This window comes from Pyrgilauda ruficollis, unplaced genomic scaffold, assembly GCF_017590135.1.
Source record: "Pyrgilauda ruficollis isolate IOZ18807 unplaced genomic scaffold, ASM1759013v1 scaffold9, whole genome shotgun sequence".
Classification (NCBI taxonomy): domain Eukaryota; kingdom Metazoa; phylum Chordata; class Aves; order Passeriformes; family Passeridae; genus Pyrgilauda; species Pyrgilauda ruficollis.
Window position 1 is genome coordinate 10,968,970 of NW_024531043.1, and position 22,088 is coordinate 10,991,057.

The window sequence follows — 22,088 nt, forward strand, 5'->3', positions numbered from 1 at the left end:
GATGGGACCTTTTCCAGCCAAATCACCAGTGTGAATTCCAGCCCAGCTCCATAATTACTGATAATAGTTTGGTGATCCCTACAAAATGTGCCTCAGTCCAGTTAGCTGGGAGATATTCCAGTCATATAAAAGCTCACTGGGAGCTATAGATGTCCACTGTCTAGAGGGAACAGGATTGTTTTGCATGACCAAAGAGTGCCAGCTCCAAAGGCTTCAGGAAAAGCCTGGCTAGCTGGAAAAGGGTTTGGTGGTGACTTGCTCAGGGTCTTGTGACCTGTGGTGGCTTCAGTTGCTGGCAGAGAGAGATGTATGCTTTTGTTTTGCCAGAAAATTGGGGTTTTGTTTTTATTTCTTGGCAGAAACTTTACCTTAAAATAATTAATTTAGTGGGGGTTGTGGTTCAAAAGACCAGGTCTGCTATACTGCTGGATCTTTCACTTTGGTATTTGCCAAATTCGAAGCAGTAAAGGTACATTATTTACCTTTACAAAGCTGCATTGCTTTGTTCTGTGTGAGTAATACTGTTTCAAATTCTTGCTTTGCTTTTCTTTTAACTGGTCTGTGTGCAGCCTCTTGACTTGAATCTCTATGAACTGTAATCTTTGAGTTAAAACTGGTTTGTTCTGTGGAGCCTGTATCTTGATATTGTTCACTTGCTGAGGGATGGGATATCCTAAAGACATCCATGCTCCAAACCCTACTTCTTTGTTTTTAAGCTTTTCTTCAGAGCTGCAAAAGTCCTTAAATTGTCTCTTCCTTAGGGACTTCTCTATCTGCAAGCAATTTCTTGATTTCCCATGAGGGAGTATCCCTTGACAAAGAATTTCCCATTATTCTTCTTAAGAGTAATGAAGCAAAGTACTTAACTTCTCCTCAAACCCCTCAGCAGATTTAATTGTCTTCTGTACTTCTTGGTTTAAGAAAAATTCTTCATATCCTTTTATTAATTTTCAGAAATTTCTCTTGAATAATCTAAATGTTTCTCCTACTTTTAAAAAACAATTTCCTTGACTGGAAATTTGTTCTAAATTTGTTCTAAATGTCTGTTCTCTGCCTTTCCTTTTGGGTGCTAGAACTGTCTATTTTTCACCCTCCAGTTGTGCTGCTTTCTTTACTTACATAGCTTCTGGTACAGTGACTGTAGTGGATCTTTGAAGTTGAGAAAGTGATTATCAGTAGAGGAGGACATTGACTGGAGATAGTGCAGGACACTGCCCACATTATCTGGGATTCACAAGGGAGTAGTTCTCTTAAAATTCATGGGGATTCTGTTCTCCTGTGTAAAGAAAAAAAATGACTATCTTGATAATGAACATTGTTGTAGAACACAGAAAACAGTTAATCAGCTGTTGGATTTTAAAGATATCTTTAGACTTTCCATACTGTGTTTTTATACATAGTATTTATTTGCTTTGGCATGAAGGTTGTTAAATTCAGAGTGACTTTCAAGACATTGTCTGTTCCTGAAAGTGTATTTGTGTGATTGTGTTGTGATACCTCTGTCCTGATACTTGTATGCAGCTGTAGCAATTTGTATTGTTTGTATGTTTTCTAAATGTCTCCACTCACAAAAGTTCAGACAGGAAAAAACCCCACCTCTGTGGAGGCAAGGCTGAAACCTGGAGTCTTCCCACTCCCTAAATAAAAACCTGAGTGCAGCTCTAAATGAGGTGGAAGATGATGGCAGTGCCTTCCTCCCCCATTGCTCAGGCCCAGGATGAATTTGCAGGCTGTGTCCTCCCAGGCAGTGTGTGAGGCTGTTCTTTCTCAGATCTCTCCCAGGAGGGCAAACACTCAGGGGGATGACGACATGACAGCAATCACAGGCTGCTGTAAAAGCACACAATCTCTTTCTCTCTTTTCTTTTGCTTGTCTCTCTCAACTGGGACATTTGTCCTGCCAGCTGAAATCAGAAGGGAGCCTATTTGGGTTTCCTACTAGATTTGAATGTGTGCTGTTTTTCAGGGTGGATATGTCTTCATTATTTTTACTCTTATCATGAATGAGTCTGTACTGGATGTTTTCAACCACAGTTGACCTTCAGTGAGATATGGATGTTGAGAGTGAGCTGACAAAGAGTAATTGGGAGAAGATCCTGGGCTATCAGAGACGTGCTTTCTCTGTAGCCTGCAGCTTTGAAGATTCCCATTGCTAAAATTTTAACAGGATGCCTCTAACTGTATGTTAAGCCTGATGGATATAGAAAATATGCCCTCTGGCACAGTGAAAGAGCCATGTCTCTTTTTTCCCCCCTCTTCCTCAGGGGATAGAATAGATTTGCTCATGATAGACAGGTACCTGAGTATATTGTGTGGTTGCTGTATGGGGTGCTCCATGCAGTGGAGCAATGGGATACATTTCCAGTATGCTCAGGGTTTTTCTACTAATGAAAATGCCATTGCTGTCTTTAGCAGACTGATAGTAACTGCTGCTCCCAAGTCACAGTGGCAGGATTTGGAGGGGAATGGCAAGGTAGACACTACCCACTGGCCTGTTCTAAATAGTTCAGAAAGGTTTCATGATTATGCCTGATCTCCATCCCTTTCTTTTAAGTTCTTTAATACAGCAAGATGCTTTTCAGCAAGGAAAGAGACTGTGTATAATTATTCTTGTACAAGTGGATAACTGTGAGGAAAGTTAAGTGGTCTGCCCAGAGCCACAGGGAAGTGAACTGTTACAGAAAAGATTTCTAATGCTCTGTCCTGTGGTCAAGTCATTGCTGCTCCACCTCTTCACTGAGCTAGATCACAGACTAGTCTGTATGAGCTGGTTTTATTTGCTTTGAGATGAAGGGGTGAAGGTATTTTTGCACTAAGTTGTGTGGGAGCCCAGACTGGATAACCCCTCTGAAACTGGGGTTCAGACCTGGGACTCATTGGGGCATTGACTCAGAAGAAGAAACAGTTGAGCTGAGCAGGTGCTGTTTCCCACAGAGAGACTTAATAAACCAGAAACCTCCAAGTCAGTGGAGCCCTGGTAATACAGTGCTTAAAATGCACTTCTCAACAAAGTAAATGCAGATTATGCTTATGTAGGGCCTCAGCTCACAGCACAGTAACTCTGTCAGACAATGTTTTCATTGAAATGAATAAATAAAAATCATGGCATGTTGCATTACAACAAAACACTTGAAAACACAAAATTGAATCTCCCTCACCTTGAAGTTATCCTTCCATTATTGATTCCCTCGGTGCTTTTTTTTTTTAGATTAGCAGCAGTAGCAGACAGTTGCTGTGTTTTGAGAGCAGCCTGCTCTTAATCCGGTGGTGCACCAGCGCTGTAATCCCCTGGTGCTCCAGAACAGCCTGGTGCACTCCGGGTTAGCAGCAAGCCCCGTGCCCATGGGAAAGCTAGGCAAGGCTGAAGTGACTGCCAGGCATGCAGGGAGCATGCACTGCTGTGGTGGTGTTTGTTTGGGGTTAGGTGGGAGTTGTTTTTGCCTGTCTGTGCCCAGGTGTGGCTGGCACGGCGGGGCTGCCTCGTGCCAGCGGCCGGTGGCAGGGACGCGGTGGCAGGGACGCGGTGGCAGCTGGCAGAACGGAACTGCTGGCCCCCCTCCGTGTGCTGCCTTCTCCTGGGAACAGGCCCCCACTATGCTCTGGTGCTCCACTCCTCTCCTGCCTTTTGTTTCCATAGATTAGAGCAAGAGACAAAAAGTGGAGATCTCTCTTGGAAGATTTTTCTCCTCGCACCGGAGCGTTACTTGGAGTAAATTATTCCCACCTCCATAACGTGATCTCCCTCGTTTTCTTTAGGCCTTATTTACACTTGTGCTTTGCCCCACTTACAGCCATTAGTTCCTGTTCAGCAGAGCTACAGCACAGGAGGACAGAAACACGATTTTCTTTGTGCAGATTTACACTACTTTCTGTTAATGACACCGTCCTGGCAGCGTAGGGATGTGGATCTGTTTCCACCCTCTCCTGTTTGATGCCAGAACTCTGGCATTTTCTCCCATTGAGGCTGGGCTTTGTGCTTGAGTCAGTTGTAAAACAGCTCACCGAGGCTGTGTGGCTCAGAGAAGGGGGCTCCAGCCCTGGATCCGACAGCCTGGATTCTCATTCCTGGTTTTTCCCTAGATTTGATGTGTGACAATGAGCAAATCGTGCTTTCTCCCAAGCATCTGTTTCCTCAGTTGTAAAATGGGAGAATGACATAAGCTGATTATGTAGCCTTTGAGGTAGGTACGTGTGCTTGCTACTGTGGACAAAGGAAAAAACAGTGTGAAATAAAAGTTGGATAACTGAGTGGGTTTTAAATGTTCTAGTTAAGATATTTTCTAATCCTCTTTATTTTTCTAAGAGAAGCATGGGGGTGTATTAGCACAGAGCAGAGAGGAGGAGCTGCTTTGGAGTGCTGATGCCACCACCTCAGCACACAAAATAATCTGTGAGGCTTTTTTGGAGGATTGCAGGAAGGAAGTTACCCTCCCTGTGGATGGAGCTGGATTTAGCTGCACCCTGCCTTGCTGATAGCTGGTGCTTTCTGTGGCTGCCATCTTTTCACAGGCATTTCAGCTTAAACTTACCTTTCAGGAGTCATTTTATGGCCATTTTGGTTTTGAGGAAAAATGTAATCCTGTCTGAAGGAGTAGAGTGGATGGAGATGCTGGGTTTTTGCAGACCCTGTAGCAGCAGCACACTTGCCCTGGGATGTGTGAGGTGACCAACTCATATCTCTGGGGCAGTGACACACAGAGCTGAGCTGGCCCTGCAGGGCTTTTTTTGGGAACTGCAGAGCTGAGCAGCCAGGCAGGCTGAGCAAGCTGCCTCAGACACTGCCACTGCCTTGGCACCTCTGTCCAGTGTGTTTGTGACAGGATGGTGCAGACTGAGCACAGACAAGGAGTGTTCCTGTGACCAGGAGGAATTCTGCAGCTTGGAACTGGGCTCCAGCATTTGTTTTGAACCTCACTGTTAAACAACCGGATGCTGAGCATTCTCATTAATGTCCATTTAATCCTTCCTTAAGCATGGTTCACATTGTCCTAATCCAAAGCTACTGCACTGCAAAGCATGGAAGCTGTGAAAGGAACTTTTCATTAATTGTTCTCTCACTTTTTCTGTGTGACTTCTGTTTCCTTCGCAGTGTGTTTTTGTTTGCAGCTCGATCTCATACCCATTTCAGCCAGCAATAAAATTCACATTGATTTAACTGGGTGTTGCCAGTGTTAACTGTGTTTTCCACAGAAATTCCTGCTGTTGCTAGCCTGCATTCAATGTTGTTCACTTGGTAAGGGAAATTGTGTCTAATAAATAAGAAAAGATGTGTGCTTGAGGGAACCATGGCCACTGGTTTCCTACATTGCTTTCACTGCTTGATTGCACGGAGTTGGGTAACAACTGGGGCTCTTAGGGGGAAATTAAGATTAATAGTTCTTTAGACTCAGAAACTTGCCTTTAAATCTTCCTGAGAAGTATCTAAAATGTATCAGGAATGGCATTAAGAAAACCAGTAGCATGGAGCTGTGACAATCCCTGTGTTTCTCAGTGTGTTTTGTCTTGTTGTCGTAAAATAAGCACAGCTGAAATCCTCTGTCTCAGAAGAGCAATGAGTATTCATGCACTAACAACTGGGGGTTCTTGTTTTATCAACAGTTTGTTGCTTGCAGAGAGGAAAAGTAGTGAGGAGTTGATTTTGTGCTGTGCAGGGTTCCTGGAAGAATGATGATGTACAGCATTTTAACGTGCTTTCTCCCATCATTTCCCCCTCCTCCTTCTGTGCTAACTCTCCTCTTAAAGCTGTAAAGCTGCCGAATCTGGTCTTTTTCGGATTTGTGGGAAAATTAATTGTGTGTGACTTAAGAGCTCTGCCTACTCCTAATTGAAGGCATAGAGGACTGAAGCTTTGAAGAAAGCATAATTTTTCCCTAAATGTTTCCCAGTCATTTGAACTGAGTAGATGTTAATGAAAACCAGCATTAAAACAGACAAACAAGCGCCCCCCTCAAAGAAAAAAAAATTAAAAATCAGCTGAATAAAGCCCATTCCTGTCACATACTCACTAAACCATTCTCCAGTGCCCTTTGAAATAGGCAGCACCTGGCCCCAGTGGTACAGAAGTGCTTCAGCTGTGAGGTTACACTGGCTAAAAATTCAGCATTCTTTTTCTAACTTTCAGATGCAAAAAGAAAACGCAGCACAGACAGCTACTCATCAGATTCGTGGTTAGACATGGATGAAGAATCTTGTGATGCCCATCTCCAGGAGGAGAAGGATGACAGCTTGGATAAGAACTCCAAATCCTTGGTGGATGGCTCCTCCTCACCCAACAGCACACACTCAGAAGGGAAGGAGGCTGCAGGGAGGAAACAAAAAGCCACAGTGATGAGGTACCTGAAAAGAACTTTGTCTAATGAGTCAGATGACAGCATAAAATCAACGACCCCGACGGACTATCCCAAAACACCCACGGGGTCTCCAGCTACAGAAGTTTCAACCAAATGGACTCACCTCACAGAATTTGAACTGAAGGGTTTAAAAGCCCTGGTGGAAAAGCTTGAATCTCTCCCAGAGAACAAGAAGTGTGTTCCAGAAGGCATTGAAGACCCTCAGGCTCTCCTGGAGGACATGAAGGTGGGTCTGATAACTTGGTGATCCACACAAACTCTGCTCTGTGGGCACAGCAGGAGAGCAGAAGGCAAAGTTCTGCTGCAGAGGGGTGGCAGCTTTTGTGTGGTGACCAGCTCATGTCAGGCTGCTCTGCCTGACAGGGAAATGATTCCTTGAACCAAAGCTGTCTCTGGCTCCTGTTTGCAGCCAGATTTAAGTGACACAGTCCTTTCTGACTGTCACAGTAGTGGCCAAAAGTTTGTATCCTCTCATAATTCAGCACTTGTTATGTTTCACATGTAAATATTATACCTCAAAAAGTCTGTTTATATTTACACTTTTAATCAGCCCTTTTTGGTCTTGTGTCTCCCTGGTGTACACCTCATTAGCTGACACATTCAAAATGTAAATACTTGATTGCAGCTCAGGAGATAGATTGTCTAACACTTCCAGCTGCTTTTTTTTTCCTTTCACCTTTTTCATTTTCCTTTCCTCCATTGCCCTCTATAGGTTGATAATTATTCTCCACTGGTACAATATATTGGTTTTGGAGCTGGTGTGAGGAGTGAGTACTCACTAGTGACACAACTTCTCTGTAGATTTTCAGTCTGTGAACAGTATTGATCTTCAGTTACATATTTTCTATACACAAGAGCTTTGTAAGGCACAATCTGAGGGGAAAAATATGTGTTTATGTGGTAAATGGGGAGGGAGCCTGTACTATTTTAGTGCAAGTGGTGTAACAGCTGCTTAGAAAGGCTTCAAAGCCATTAGAGAAGGCTGAACATGTGCAGTGTGCAGTGGAACCATATTCCCTGATCTTGGAGCTTGGAAGTGTGATGCACTGCTCTCATTCTGGTAAACCACAAGAGCTCAGAAATTCTCTTCTTGCAAAATCATTCACTTTGTACATGAAAGTGGATACACCTGCTCAGAGTTGCAGTTGTAGATTCATGAGCTTGCTCTGGGATCAGTCATCTTTTAATCAGAAATCAAAATGAAGACCAGAAGTTGAATTTGTGGTGAAGCAGAAAGAATGGTCATGTTACTTCTCCAAGCTTGATGCACAGGATAATTTTCACTTCAAAATCCAGAAAGGGGTGCAACATATAATGGCTGGTGCAGATGTTCCCAGTGGGATCCTGCTCCCTCTTTGGATGCCAGACTCCAGAGTGCTGTGAGACATCTCCCTAGAACACAGCAAGGTACCATATGTGAATCTGGCTTAAAGCTCTGTGTGGGAGTATCTGTTTTCCTATTCCTCTCCAGAACAGTGGATTCACTGACTACAGAGATGGAGAACTACAATGGTCTGTTTAAAAAAAGGCCAGTATCACCTTTTTGGTGATACTGTGCTGTAACTGGTATTAAGTGAGCACCTGCCAGTTATGGTGTATAGCTTGAGTTCCATCTCCTTTGATAACTGCCTGCTTCTAAACTTTCTGTCCTTGCCAGCACATGCTGTAACCATAAGGATGTAACCCAACATCTGGATACTGATGGTTCCCTGCTGGTTAAAGAGCCCATGACCACATCTAAACATCAGCAGGATTGTTTCCCCTGGAATCACCTCTGGATGTTGGGCCAGTCTGTGACTGATTAGCCAGAGTAAGACTTTTTAAAAACCATGTAAACTCAAACATCTTCTTGAACAGTGTCTAAAGAAGTGCTAAAGAACTTTCTCACCCATCTTTTTTACAGTATTGACCCACATATAAGGCAGCCCTCAGTCTTCAGAGAGTGGGAGCCAGTATGGCAGAGTAAATTAGTTAAAGCCCATGCAGTCAGCTTCCTCCATAACTGCTTGGGGTTTCACTATCCACTTCCCAGGTGCTCTGAAGGAATGGGGGCAGTTAGGGGCAGATGAGTGCATTGCCTCCCAGGTCAGGGGCAGTCCAGGATTCCAGCACAGGCCTTCTCTTTGCTCATCAGCAGATTGTCACAGGCAGCCAGTGACAAGGTGTGACCCATTCCCATCTACTTCTGAGATCCTGGGTGCAAGAGCCATCCCTCCTTTCTGCCACTGTGCTCCTTGGTGTGGTAGAGAGCAGTGCAGTGGAGTGCAATGTCCTCAGACATGAGGTTTGTTTTATTCAGTTTATTCACTTCAAAAAAAAAAAAAAAAAGAAAAATCAAACCCAAGTGTGTGAGTGTGTTTAGAGCTTTTATCTTCAAAGGATGGGGCGTGCTGAGGGAGGAGTTGCCAAGTGACAGATTTTAGTCCTCTGAGCATGCTCCAGCATAATGGTCCTTGCAGGATCCAGGGTTCCCTGGTGTGAGGATGCAGCTGTTCCACCCATCTGATGTTCAGCCCCTTAGCTGGACAGGGTGAATGAATTTTCCCTTGAGATTCCCAAGGATCTCCACCCACTGCTCCACACATAATGGATGAGCTGTTGTTACCCCAGGGAACTGGGGTGCAGAGAGATTAAGATAAAAGTAATTTTGGGTACTGGCTTTATGTGCCAGGACAGTTAGTGTATTTAACAATGATATGTGCAAAATATGATTTTAATTGTATTGAAACAGTCATGGCTTAACATTTCTGCAGAGCAGGAGTTCTGATCTTTAGCATCCAGATCCCAAGCCAGGCATGAGGAAGAGCAGGAGCACACAACTCATGACACCCTGTGGAATATTGACTTAAAGATTTGCCCTGTACCACATAAAGACATAATGGCAGAGGAAGAAATACAGTCCATTTTCCAGAATGGTATTTATCTCCTTGACCACTGAATCATGTTCTTTGCTACAAGTTTTCCAACCTGTACAGATAATAACGTGGGGGGGTTGCTGATAGCATCAGCAGTGGAGTGAGCAGAGGTCTGGCCCCTTTACCTCACCCTGATGAATACCCAGAGCACATTCAGTCAGCTGTGTGACTGAATGGAGGCAGGAATCCTGCAGGAGCTGTATGACCCATGCTGTGACTGTATTTGGCTGTATTAACAAGGTTTATTTCATGGGCAACCCAACTTTCAGGCATGTGATGTATTAATAATGCTTCCTATTAGAAGTACCCTTTTAGTGCACCCATTTGAGAGTTATTTTTAACAAATGCATAGCAAGAACATGCTCTGACAAAGTCTGAAAGCTCTTGCTCTGCTGGGAAAGTCTTAAACAAGTTTCTTCCTGAAGCAAATAAATCAGTGTTTATTCTAGCACTTTTATTTCTTAATGAAATACACTCAGGAACTTTTTTTGTATGACATTCAAGTCTGTCTTTGTGCTTTAGGAAGATAATTAATGTTTTCAGAAAACAGGATATGGATAGTTAAACTGGAGAAAGGAAACCATTTTATTCAGTGATGTGAAGTTTCACAGAACTAATCGGGGTAGCTCACAAAGAATCCATGCTTTCCCAGCTGAGCAAGAGCACGGTAAAGGATGGGTGACTGGATTACTGCTCTTAGTGGTAAACACAACCACAGCTATTTACAGCTATTTAATGTCAAGTAGGTGAGACTTTCTGAAGTAAAGTAATTTATTTTCCTTACCAGAAGGGAGACTGAAAACTAAACTAAGCCTGTGTAAATTCCTTACACATCATCTGAGCTCCAAACTAAGTGTGCCTGTCTGGTGGGGACACAGCAATCCAGAAGTGCCAACTGCTGCCTCTGCAGATTGAGCACCCATTTATCACCCTGATCGATGGAGTGCAGCAGCACAAGGGAGGCTTATTTGCAGAGTGGAACAGGCCTCACTTGGAGAGCAGGTCGGTTCTTCCCTCAGCCCAAACAGGGAATTAAATCCCTGGTGGTTGCAGCAGTGCTGGGGTGGGCTTATGCATGAAGAAGAGGTCACCACTGTACTCCTTGGTGTAGGATGCACTCCACATCACAGGACAGGTGAAGCTGAGCAGACCTTGGATTGTGGCACTGCAGCCCACACACATTAAACCCACTGCCAGGGATTCTCACCTGTGTGCAGCCTCTGATTTCTGCACATAACATTTCTGTGTGGTACCAGAGGATGGTAATTCCTCTGCTGTTCTTAGGGAACAGGATTGTGAGATCTGCCTCTTACTAATGCTACAGACCTTGCCCACTTCAAAGCAAAAACACTGCTATTCTTCAGAAGGGCCAGTGGAAGTCCATTAGAGCAGAAGAAACTCGGTTTGAAGAACAGAGGTTGTCAAATATCTGCAGCTCCTTGGCAGCAGGAGAAGATTCTTGTGCAAGACAGATGATATCTACTGAAATATGTTCTTACTTTTTCTTGCCAAGAAATCTTACCCCCTTCCCATTCTGATGACAGAAAAAAACCTCCCTCTACTGAATGCATTTCAGGGGAGTCATTCCTTGCTGTGCTTTTGAAATTAATGGCTAAGCTGAATTCTTATACAGTTAATCAGCTTCTTCCCTTCATACCTGCTGTTGTCACCACAGCCCTCAAGTGTAATGAATCGAGCCACCTTGTGCTGGAAGAGCATCACGTTGTTCCTCTAACTGGAGCCCCATGGCTTTTCTTTATCTTCTTTTTTCTTGTTTTTAAGCAGGTGAACAAAACCCTGCCTCCCCCAGCCTGTTGTGAGCTGACACTTGACGCTCCAGTCAGCGCAACTGTGGCTGTGCTGTGCTCTGTGCAGACAGCCGTTGTTTTCAGCTGCCTCAGATGATAAGCTGCCATAGTTTTGCATTTCTCCTTGGATAATATTTTCACGTGATACATATGATAACAAGAAACCTTCATTACCTTGCCAAGTTCTTGGAATATACTGTGCTTTCCATTGAACTCCAAGTCTCTGACAGTCGTTAGTGGAAATGTTAAGATTTTCTGTCTTACAGGCTTTCAAACCTAAGAGTAGCAAAGTAAAAAGGGATTAATTTGTCCTTTGTTTATGGCTCTCAAGCTGCCTCCTTGTTCTGGAGAATTTTGGCTTTGCGATGAGAATACAAAAGAGCTCTCAGTTTTAGGATTGAACTTTCAGAATGTGGTCACAGCTCAGTTAATGCAGTGATCTCTCTCCAAATGAAAAGGACATGAGAAAAGAGGTGCTCCTCAGCTTGGCCACGAGTTAATTTGCCAATGATTAAAACTTGTTGGGTGTTGCACTGGAAGAGCAGGTACAATACAGACTCTGCATCACAGCCAGGTTGGGGCAAGCTGGGTTTTACTGCTCAGCTTTACAAACCTCTGAGTGCAGCCACAGCACCAGGCTGATGAAACTGGGCTTGTACTGGTATCGCTTATTTTGGTCCCTGGTGCTGCTTTCAGCCTAAGCAGCATCACCAACAGCCGTGCTGGGGTGCTGCTGTCTGCAGGAGCAGCTCTGTGCTGGGGCTGTGTGCCTGCTGGTAACAGCTCTCATTTCAGCACAGGCTGGGGAATTGGGCTCAGTGTGACAGGTTGTCTGAGCTCCAGGGAGAGAGTCAGCCCCAGGGACACTCATCCAAACTCAGGCTCCTGGGAACTGGAACATGCCATCACACTCTGGGCTTTAGTTGGATGATTACAGATGAATTCCAAGTGCACTCCCTATTAAAACAATTACTGTATTTTAAGCTCTTTTTGTATAGTGTGTGAAATTACTAATTACTAGAGTGCTGCACTGGGGACTGACAGAGCCTGCTGCCTGTTGTTGGCTAATTAAGCTTTTTTAATATACTTGGGAACAGCACTGCTGAACTTCATTGTCTGGGGTCATCTCCTAAATATTCTGTTGAAGTAATTTCCAACCTGGAGTTCTCATTTGTTCTATTGGAGCTTTTTTTTTTTGGTCTTTAACCTGTTGGTGCTGATTTGGCCTTCAGTTTTCAGCAGCACAGCAGAATCCTCCTTCTGACTCTTTTTTTTTTTTTTTTTTTGTTTTCATTTCTTCCTTTTCAGCCACCTGAACTCCAAAATGAAGAGCTTTGTAGCTAAATCAGTGAGCATGTAGGGAGTCACGGGAGGCGAGCGTGGCCTATTCCCAGCTGCACCACGGAGTGTTTTACCACCTCTGTGCTGAGTTACTGGTCATGGGAGTGATTCACAGTGGTGGAAGCTGTGTCAGCCTGTGCAACCCACTCATGAAATTTCTAGAACAGTGCATCAAAGAAAAGGGCTTGGTGGGGGTGGAAGGGAGGGGAGACCAGTCTTTTTCCCTTAATGCTGTCCGTAGTCAGATCCTTTCCTAGCAAACACTCAGGAACCTGAATGCCTCAGCTGGTCACATAAAGGGAGCTGGATTCCTGCAGCTCTGTCCTGCCCATCATGGGGCAGGAAGGGCAGTGGGAATGATGGTGCTCTTGGATTGCCATTTGCAAAAAGATTAAATGTTCCAGAGTACGTTTTTATTCTTGACTTACCTGAATGATCAGGCATCTGAGGATTGCTCCAGACTACACACCTGCTGCCCTGTGATGGCTGAAATAACAGGGGCAGAGCCTCGTTGCTTCTCAGGCCTTCTGTAGCCTTGATTAGGAGAGAAGGGATCAGTTGTGGGGTCAGCTGGGATTTAATGACCTGGATTTGAGGGAAGGAGGTGATAGAGGTAAGACACCGATCTTGGACACACCAATATTAAAGAATTCTGTAACATTTGAGGTGATTGATGGCTGATTTTGCTGTCTGTTTTGCAAGAAGTTTCACATCTTGGATGTTAATGACTGGGTCTAGAGTTTCAGTGGGAATTGGAAGTTTGGAAGCAAGAGTAACTTGCAGAGATCTTGTCCCTGTGCCATGAGAGCAGAGTATTCTCTTCTGTAGGTCTCTGCACTCTTGAGTTGGAGAAATGTTTCTCTGGTTAATAAAGGCCTTTTCCTTTGCAACAGAACATACTAAAGGAACATGCTGATGATGACCAAAATCTTGCCATTTCGGGTGTCCCTGTGGTCAGCTGGCCCAAGAAGACCACAAAGGTAATGAGACACAATTACTTACTACCCATTGTTGTGCCTGGTCTGGTGTTTATTTATCTATAATCTGACAAAGTGCTGTGTATTATCTGTTGGCAGCTGCTAGCATTTTTAACACAAAATGTTACTTTTAATGGTTTTATGATTAAGACTTGAAACAAAACAAGAAATTGCCTTAGTAGGGAGAAATCAGAGTTTCCATTTAAAAGGAATTTGAGCCTTACTTACCAGTATAAAACTTTGATATGTCTAAATCGTTTACTAATTATGGTTAAATCTAAAAATTTTGATGCATTTTGTGTAAAATTAAATGATGTGTAAATGCTACAAATCAGTCACTTAGGGAACACTCTCGTCTGAACAAGGAGATGGTTTTTCTCTTACACTATCAGACTTCCTGAGTGCTCTGTACATGTGCCACTGTAGCTTTGAAGCGTTGTTTTCTGTCCTTATATCCTAATTTTTCCTCCTATACATGGGAGTAATTCTTTTCACTTTGCAGGAGAACCATGAGGTTTGCTTCGTTAAGGCTGATAAAGAGTTTGAAATAATTAACGAAAGAACAATGTCAAAAGGCTGGTTGTTATTTATAACAGTGGTATGTTTACCACACTGCAGTTATTCAGCACGCTGTAAAAGCAGCTTTGCTTATTTAGAAGATGTCTCATCGCTTCTATTTTTACTTTCATTTTTCACTGAATTAGTTTTGTAATCCATTATTTCTTTAGAAATGCTGAAAGGGTCGGTCAGCTTAAATCAGGCTTCGATCTGGAAATCTGTCGTTATCCCTGCAGATACCTTTCAAATAATTACCAGGGAAGACAATTCACTCAGTTCTCACTTTTTGTGCTGGTGAGCTTGGTGTGGCACGTGTAGCCATGAGAATTTGCTGTTTGCAGGTGGGAAGTAGGAGACCATAAACATGGAACTGCCAGAGGAGAGTGGGGCAGGATGAGCACATCACGTTCCTTCTTGGTCTCTTTGGGCTTCAGCTCAGCACATTTCAGAGGAGTTGGGTCTTGTCAAATACATATTTTCCTTTTAGCTTATAATAAATCCATGGGAATATGCTCTGTGTTTAAAACATTGGTTTAGAAACAACAGTGGAAAACCTTGAGAAACAGGTGTGGGATTCTCCACTCCTCTGGTTTTATGGCTGCTGCTCATTCCATGGTCAGGTATATTTTAGGCATTGAATAAAGCAAAATCTCTGTGACCAGAGAAAAGGTGGTGTGGGAAACATGTAAGATAAAACTGAGGAACAACTGACTCCCTTTTGAGCTTGTGAGAGAAGGGAGGATCTGAGTGCTTTGAGGCTTTTATAAGCTTTGGCATTTGTTAATGTTCTTCTTCACTTTATTTTGGAACCTTGATAAATGCTTCATTTCTTCTATTTTATTTCTGTGTATTGGCAATGTAACTGCAACTGTAAAGGATTTGTAATTTTTATGACTTAAATCTCACCCTTTTTTGCAAAATCCATCTTGCTGGCTGCAAGGGATTTTTTTTTCAGGTGTTTATTTTCCTTCTGCTTTTCTGAAAGCAAAAACATTCAGGAGGCATCATTCCCACTGGTATGACAATATCAAACATACCAGTTAATAACAAACACAAGGAAAACTTTCACGGAAAGTCAGACTTGAAGTTTGGAAATAAACAAAAATTGATAGCAGAAAAAAAATGCTTTCACCATTCTCTTAATATTTGCTTTGCTTAATCTGTGATCAGTTTCTGTTGTGTCTTATGTCTTAGTTCAAAGGTACACTTGCAGATAGGGCTGCACATTTCCCAAGAGAAATTTGTTGTTGTGCTTCTAATGGGCAAATGTCCTTGTCATCTTCCATGTTGCAGCTATTTCCCTTCCTGGGAACAGAGGCCAAGCCAGCAGGCTGGGAAGAGACATCTTAGAGCTGAGCCTTTGAGTTCCAAATTTAAATCTGTGGGAAAGACAATATAGGGGAGATTTGTCTAAAAGCAGTTTTAGTAGTTAAGCTTGGGTTTTTCTCCTTTGTTCCCTGTAAGCCCTGATAATGAAATAGAAGATTTTACAGAGAAGAAAAACCCTTAGGGAGGGGGAAACTCCCTTGGAAAATGGATTGTAGCTGGTGGAGCAAGTCTCCATGGCCAGAAGATTCCACAAATGTTGAGCACCAGGCAGGGGAGTAAAATCTACCAGTAATTTTGCTTTCTGCACTCTTGTAGTTTTTATAGGAGAAATGGCAGATATTTCCCAGTGCTCTCCTGAGATCCTTGTGTTCAGAGGGAGCAGGAGATCCAGTGCAGCACAGTACCTGCTAATGTGGGGCTGCAGGAGACATTTTAGTTGCTATCAGCTTCCAGGGACAGGAGGATTGTCTGATTCCAAGCCATGAAGGAAAAGAAGGGAACTGAAATCCAGAAAGATGAAGCAGTACATGGAACAGAGTACATCTCTCTTGCTTTCTCCCGAGAGAAGGCTCCAGAAGAGATTTAGAAAGACAAGAGCAGCAGATGGAGAAGGAAGAATAAAGCCAGCATTAAATGCCAAAACATTTCAAAGAAAATGGAAATTACTGTAAAGAAAGGAGGAGAAGAGACTAGAAATGGCAAGAGAGCAGGATTAGGAGAGAAGCAAGTACTGAAAAGGGATGGAGTGGGAAAAGCAAAGGGCAGAGGGAGAGAACCCTGATTAAAGTCAGGGAATGTCTGTGTAAGTAACCCAAGTTGGGGAAGGTCGAGCTTGGTTACATTGACTTGTTTTGAAAGGATGTGCCTTTGGTAACCTGAATGATTTTCGAAGCAGCAAATAATAATTCCCTTTAAAACAGAGTCACTTTCTTTCACGTGTTGGGAGTGTGACGTGAGCAGCATGCACAGAGCTGCAGAACGGCTCTTGAAGCCTGTGACATGCTGGAGTTTAAGGCAGAAAAATGTTCATTCACCTCAGATCCCACTTCAGAGAGGAGGAGGTGTAGTGGCAGGACATTTCACCAAGTACAGGGAAGTATGTCCGTCCGTGTGTCCTGGCCCCGCAGTGGTGCCTCGCTCTGTCCACCCTTTCCAAAACATTTGGGGCTGCCAGTCACACTGCAGCTCCCTGACTAAGAGAGTGGTTCTCCGGGAAAAGAAACAGAAGAAATGATCAGCAATGGTTTAGTGAATAGATGGAGTAACTGGGTGACATTGGGTGATCTTGTGGTTAATGCACAAAATGGGAGGCCGGGGTCTGCGCCTGTTCCCAGCTCTGCTGCAGCACCTTGTGTCGTGTGAGGTGAATGGCACATTCCTGCTCCCTGAGCTTGTCCTGGTGGAGATGGGGCTTCCCAGCTGGGAGGTGAAATTAATGGTTATAAAGATCTCTTGCATCTTCAGTGGAAAGTTCTGTAGTAAAATGTAGGAACCATTATTGTTTTGTAATAAGAGAGATGGAGTGTGATTCATAAACACCTCTTCAGATCATATTTACTCATCTTTATGGAGCTATTTTGAGTTGCTTGTACTTCTTATAATTTATTGATAGTTATTTAGCACAATAATTACTCTCCTTTAGGCACCTTTTTTTTCCCCCTTTGGAAACTATTTCAGAAGAAGCAAGAACCTTTTTCTTTTAGCTGTACAGTAAGAGACAACAGTCCAGTGCCAGTGGTCTTAGGATATGTACAACAATCCTAATTTAGGCCTGTTGAAGGAATCAGGAATGTGGGACTGAGTGGATATTTGAAACCTGCTTGTCCTGCTGGCTGACAGTTTCTGTACCTTCAGGCAGGACATTTCCCACTGGCTGCCGGCGCGGATGCAGCTGTGGATGTGCAGCCCCCATCCTGTTCCTGTGCCTGGGGCTCTGCAGCACTGGCCTGTCCTCACTTGGTGCAGGGCTCAGTGTTTCTGGGGGGTTGCAGTCACGGATCATTAAGGTTGCGAAAACCTCCAGGATAATCAAGTCCACCCTTTGAGCAAATCCTGCTGTGCCATGTGTCTGAAGGGAAGAGCTCCGTAGGGCACACTGCCTTCAAATGCTGGGTTCTTCAGCAACTAAAGAGGAGCAAGGAATCATCCCAACTAACTTCTACACCATCCCTGGGACAGGAACTTTTGGGTGGTGTGAACGGAGCCTAAACCTGATTTTCCACTGTGGCAACTCACAGCTGGTCACTGGAGTAGGAAGGTGGTGCCTTCCAAGCCCAGTCTCAAAACCCATTGAGCTACTCAGCCCTGCAGTACCAGAATTCCCATTTATCTGCACAGGAATTAGGGATAGTATTTTATTTAAGGAGCTCAGAATATGGCTTGAGCAGAAACCACGTTTTTCAAACTATTTCCTATTTCTGGAAGAAAACAGTCAACTCCAACACCATGTAATTACACTCTGTGGCAGTGCCTTCTGTTTTTATCGTGATAAAGATCTTTAGTTGTCTATGAAGAGCAGCTATAAAGAACTAAAATATGTTTGGACTCTCCTGTTCTGTGAAGAGTTAGAAACGCAGAATGGGAGCTGGATTCTCATCTCTCTTACCTGGCACAAAACTAAAGCCACTGCATTTGCAATGAGAGTGAGTGTCCAAATATATTTAGGTCTGGCTGTGAGCAGGAGATGGAGCTGTAATTTTCAGGAGCTGGTTAACAGTGCTGCAATATGTGGCTGTTTCTCTGATGCCTGTTCATACTCTTTCTCCATGTAGTTTTTACCTGTTGATTTTAAAAGAAGATAGCTGAGAAGTCTAATAAGGAAATGGTAATATTCCTATTTAATGGAATACTATTAATTAGTAAAGGCCACAAACTGAAACTTTTATTGGATTATTGGTTTTTTTAAACACCAGTTTCCCTGCAGTTGGCAGTGCAAATATTATTCATAGCTCTGTATCAGGGCATGAGAACCAGGAATAAAAAATGATCATTGGAAAAAAAAAGGAAGGCGCCGCTCAGGCTGGTTTTTTTGGATTGGTCACAGGTGGGCATCACATTGAAAGGGGCCTTTTGGGATGGCAGCATCTGATTTCTGTCATGAGTGAGTTCTGTCTTACAGCAGTTCAGTTTGTACCCCATTATTAGCCTTTTTGCAGAATTCTGCAGACACATCCATGGATCTGAAAAAGAAGGATTAACTCATATGACCTAATCTGTGAGAGGCAGAGCAAAAGGCTGATTCCTGAGGCTGAGGAAAGTCATGTTCCACCAGCCCACAGTCCTTGTAGCACTGTCCTGTTCCTGGTGGTGCTAAAGGACTCATAGGAACAAAGCAGAAATACAGAAATTCGCTTTGCTTATCTTCCCTGTTAAGATGGAAGATTATATCTTCATCTTTTCTGCTTAGTTTTCCCTAGTAGAATTTTTTTTTTCCTCTGTGAATTTACCTAATAATTTGTGGAACCTGTTGATCTTTTTGATCTCCTCAGCATCCTGTGCCAGTGTCCCCTGCGGTTTAATAAAGCTCTGTGTAGATAAGTACTTCCTTATGTTGTTTCAGATCTGTCCTTTAATATCATAAATACACTTCATGCCTCCTGTATCATGCATTCTGAGAAATTTGAATGAGGTCTCTGTTCATCTCTGCTGTCAAGGATTTTTTTATTTCCCATTACTGTGTTTCAGTATTTTTCCTCTATTCCCAAGCTGAAAATCACAAGTCAGTTCAGTCTTTTCTCATATAAAATCCATACATTTGAGCTTTTTTTTTTTTTTACTCTGTTCTAGTTCCATTATAGGTAGTTTTGAGGTGAGGGTGAATGTGGGACTCCACAACCACATATATTCAAGATGTGATGTTGGAGAGCAGAGACTGGCAGGACATGCCTGGTTCAGCATGGCCCAGCAGAGTTGAACGGGGAGGTGATTGTTGTTGGACTTCAGGGAGTATAATCATCAGGGCAGGAAAAGAGTTATTGAAGCTAATGGACAATGTTGGCATGGGAAGAAGTGAATATAAACATCCCATAAATAGATTTAGGCTGGAAGTAAGATTTCAGATCATTGTTCACAGTCTGAACCAAAGAGCACACCAGAAGAACAGCGGACAGCTGTGATGAAAAGGGTGGTAGATTTTTTAGAATGAACCTGTATTTTAAATAATAAAATTCAATGGGATTAGCCACCATCTCCAGATCTGGACCCCATAGATGCTCCTATGTACTTCCATACATCTGCCACCATTTCCAGCAAGGAAACTTCTCCCCTCTTTCTGGTGTTTCACCTTAAAAGTGCTGGGAAGAGAAGAAAATCTACCAGTTTTTAATAACAGAGCTCCTTTAATTATGGATTCAATTTTATGTGACATTATGCATTGGATCAAAGCTAAGAGATAGTAAGTAAATGGACTGAGAATCAGTGGACACAATAAATTCGATTGTATGCAAAAATTAGGGGGTAAAGCTTAAAATGGAGTGTTTTGATTAACTTGAAACCAGTGTGATTTTTCAGAAGTGCTGAGCATTGTTTTATATCAGGCTTTCTTTCAGTTCAGGGGGAGAGGTGTGAGGTGGACAAAGAACATTCCTGAAAACCTTTGAATAAGTGCTTCCAGTTTTTACTTGCTTGCTTACTAAGAATTCCTGCCATAGCTATCGTTGGGCCAGCTCCACCCAGAGAAGCAGGAGCAGTGAGGGACTCGTTACAGCAATTAGTGTTTTAACCAGAGTGGTGTCTGAAACAGATCTGAGCACGTAGAAATGGCACAACATCAAACCAGCATCAGCTTCAGGAGCCTGCCCGGGGCTACCACCAGGAAAGCAACATTCCATGTAGCAGCAGTGGGAAAACTCTGCCAGATTCCCTAAGACAGGCCATTCCATGGAGATCTACTCAGGGAACTTCCTGTGGGAATACAAATGTATTAGAAAGCACATACTGATAATTAAAAACAAGCACTTAAGAATTAAAGTAAAAATCAAGCGTATCTGGTGTTAGAAAAAGTTTGGAAAGGATAAAAAAGATAAAGGTAGATAAGACAGCAAAACAATCCTGTGTAAATTGTTGTGTGATGTATTTACTGGTTGAGATTCTGGCTAAGTTGTTGCATGGTGTATTTTTCTGGTTGAGATTCAAATAAGTTTTCCATCAGTCATTCCAAGTGGTGCAGGAGCAAAAAAGAGATTTAAACTGTCACATTTCATTCTTGCCAGGCACCAGCTTAAAGGTGTTTGAAATGATCCCACACAGCAGAGCCTGAACTCTGTTTGGTGTCAACAACAATTTTAAATGCCAGTAGTCTACAAGGAGATTTGCATATACAAATATGTGTGTATTGTGAATCCTTTTTGTTGATAAAAAGTCCTGATTATAAAGTTCATAATCTACTGCAAATCAGGCATTTCTTCATAGTTATCAGATGCTAATAATTACTTTTCTCCTAGAAAATAACACAAGTACAAAAGAAAATGAGGATTTAAATCAATTTAAATTTGTTTTTCTCTTTACTGATTTAAATTGTGATTGGAATCAGTGATTTAAATAATTTTGAATAATTCGTGTTCTTTTACACTGTAGGATAGTAGATACCATGTGGTAGGAGACAGCTGAAATACATTCAAGAAAAATACCCAGTTCTGGCTCTTGACAAATCTATTAAGACACAAAACAACATAGTTGATGTTTGGGGGATATTTTTTTAGGGGTCTTCCCACAGTAGCTGTACACATATGAAACTAAGGCCTTCCCCTGCTAAGTACACTTGGAGGCAGGAAAAAAAACCTGATGCACCAGAACCAAAGGTTTCTCGGGGTACAGTGCAAAGGAGTGGAAGCTGTTGAAGCTACTGGGAGTTCCTGTCAAGCCTCTGCTTTCCCAGAGCAGTGCTGCCCAGGAAGGCAGCTCCTTGCCTGACCTGTTTATTTTTCTGAGTGCTGTTTCAGTCTCTTACACACATCAGTCCTCAGACAAATTCATTTGTGCAGACCTGAGCAGTTCCAGGGTCTGGTGGATGTGGATCCTACCTAAGGTGCCAAGATGGTCCTGAAGGTCCCTTCCAACCCACCCCACTCCGTGACTCTCCAAAAGAGCTTCACTGCCTATTGCCTCAGTATTTTCTAACACCTTTGCCTGGTGACTTGACAGATTATTTCTCACCTCAAGAGGCTGTACTTGAAATATTGTGTCCCTTCAGGGAGTAATTATAAATAGCAAGGACTTGAATGAGCACCTTCTTAATCTTCCATCTTTGACTTAATATTTTCACTTCTTATCAACTCTCAGCCACTTGCTTTGAAATCTGACCAATGCCTTTGTGTGATTAATACATCAAACAGGTAAATTAGAGCCATTTTGACTCTGACTAGAAATCTAAATGGATTGGAAAAAAAAAATGAACAGACATCTCTGTTTTCCAACTGTTGTGCTCCAGGTATCATGCAAGAAGATTTATGTATTCCTCCCCACTGTCATTCTTCTACCACAGACACAAATATTCAGTAATATGAATTTTTCCCAACTATGCCTTGACTACCATTTTTCAAGACAGAAGCTTTCTCTTTATTTCATGACAGTATAAGTGCTGATGAAATCTACTGTAGTCTTAAGACCTTTTCCTTAGATAGTCTGTGTGAAATGAGTTGACAGATCTCAGATTTTATCATCAGGAGCCTGGCTAACGTTTATTGCTGAGCTGGCCAACAGAGGCTAAGGTTTGAACCTCGTTTAAGACTTCCAACATCCTTTTGCTCTCCACCACCTCGACATCAAAACAATCCAAGCTTTGAGTATGTATCTGAAAGTTGATAGTTTTGTT

General features: G+C 42.8%; 1 protein-coding gene across 6 annotated transcripts in view; it reads left to right on the plus strand.

Annotated features, from left to right (window-relative positions):
• KDM2B (lysine demethylase 2B) overlaps positions 1 to 22,088 on the plus strand; it is a 106,499-nt gene that overhangs the window by 54,436 nt on the left and 29,975 nt on the right. For all 6 annotated transcript variants that reach the window (XM_041488440.1, XM_041488443.1, XM_041488441.1 and 3 more), the window contains 2 exons: positions 6,121 to 6,575; positions 13,307 to 13,393. In XM_041488440.1, the coding sequence (XP_041344374.1) occupies positions 6,121 to 6,575; positions 13,307 to 13,393 (542 nt within the window). The remainder of the gene's footprint in view (positions 1 to 6,120; positions 6,576 to 13,306; positions 13,394 to 22,088) is intronic.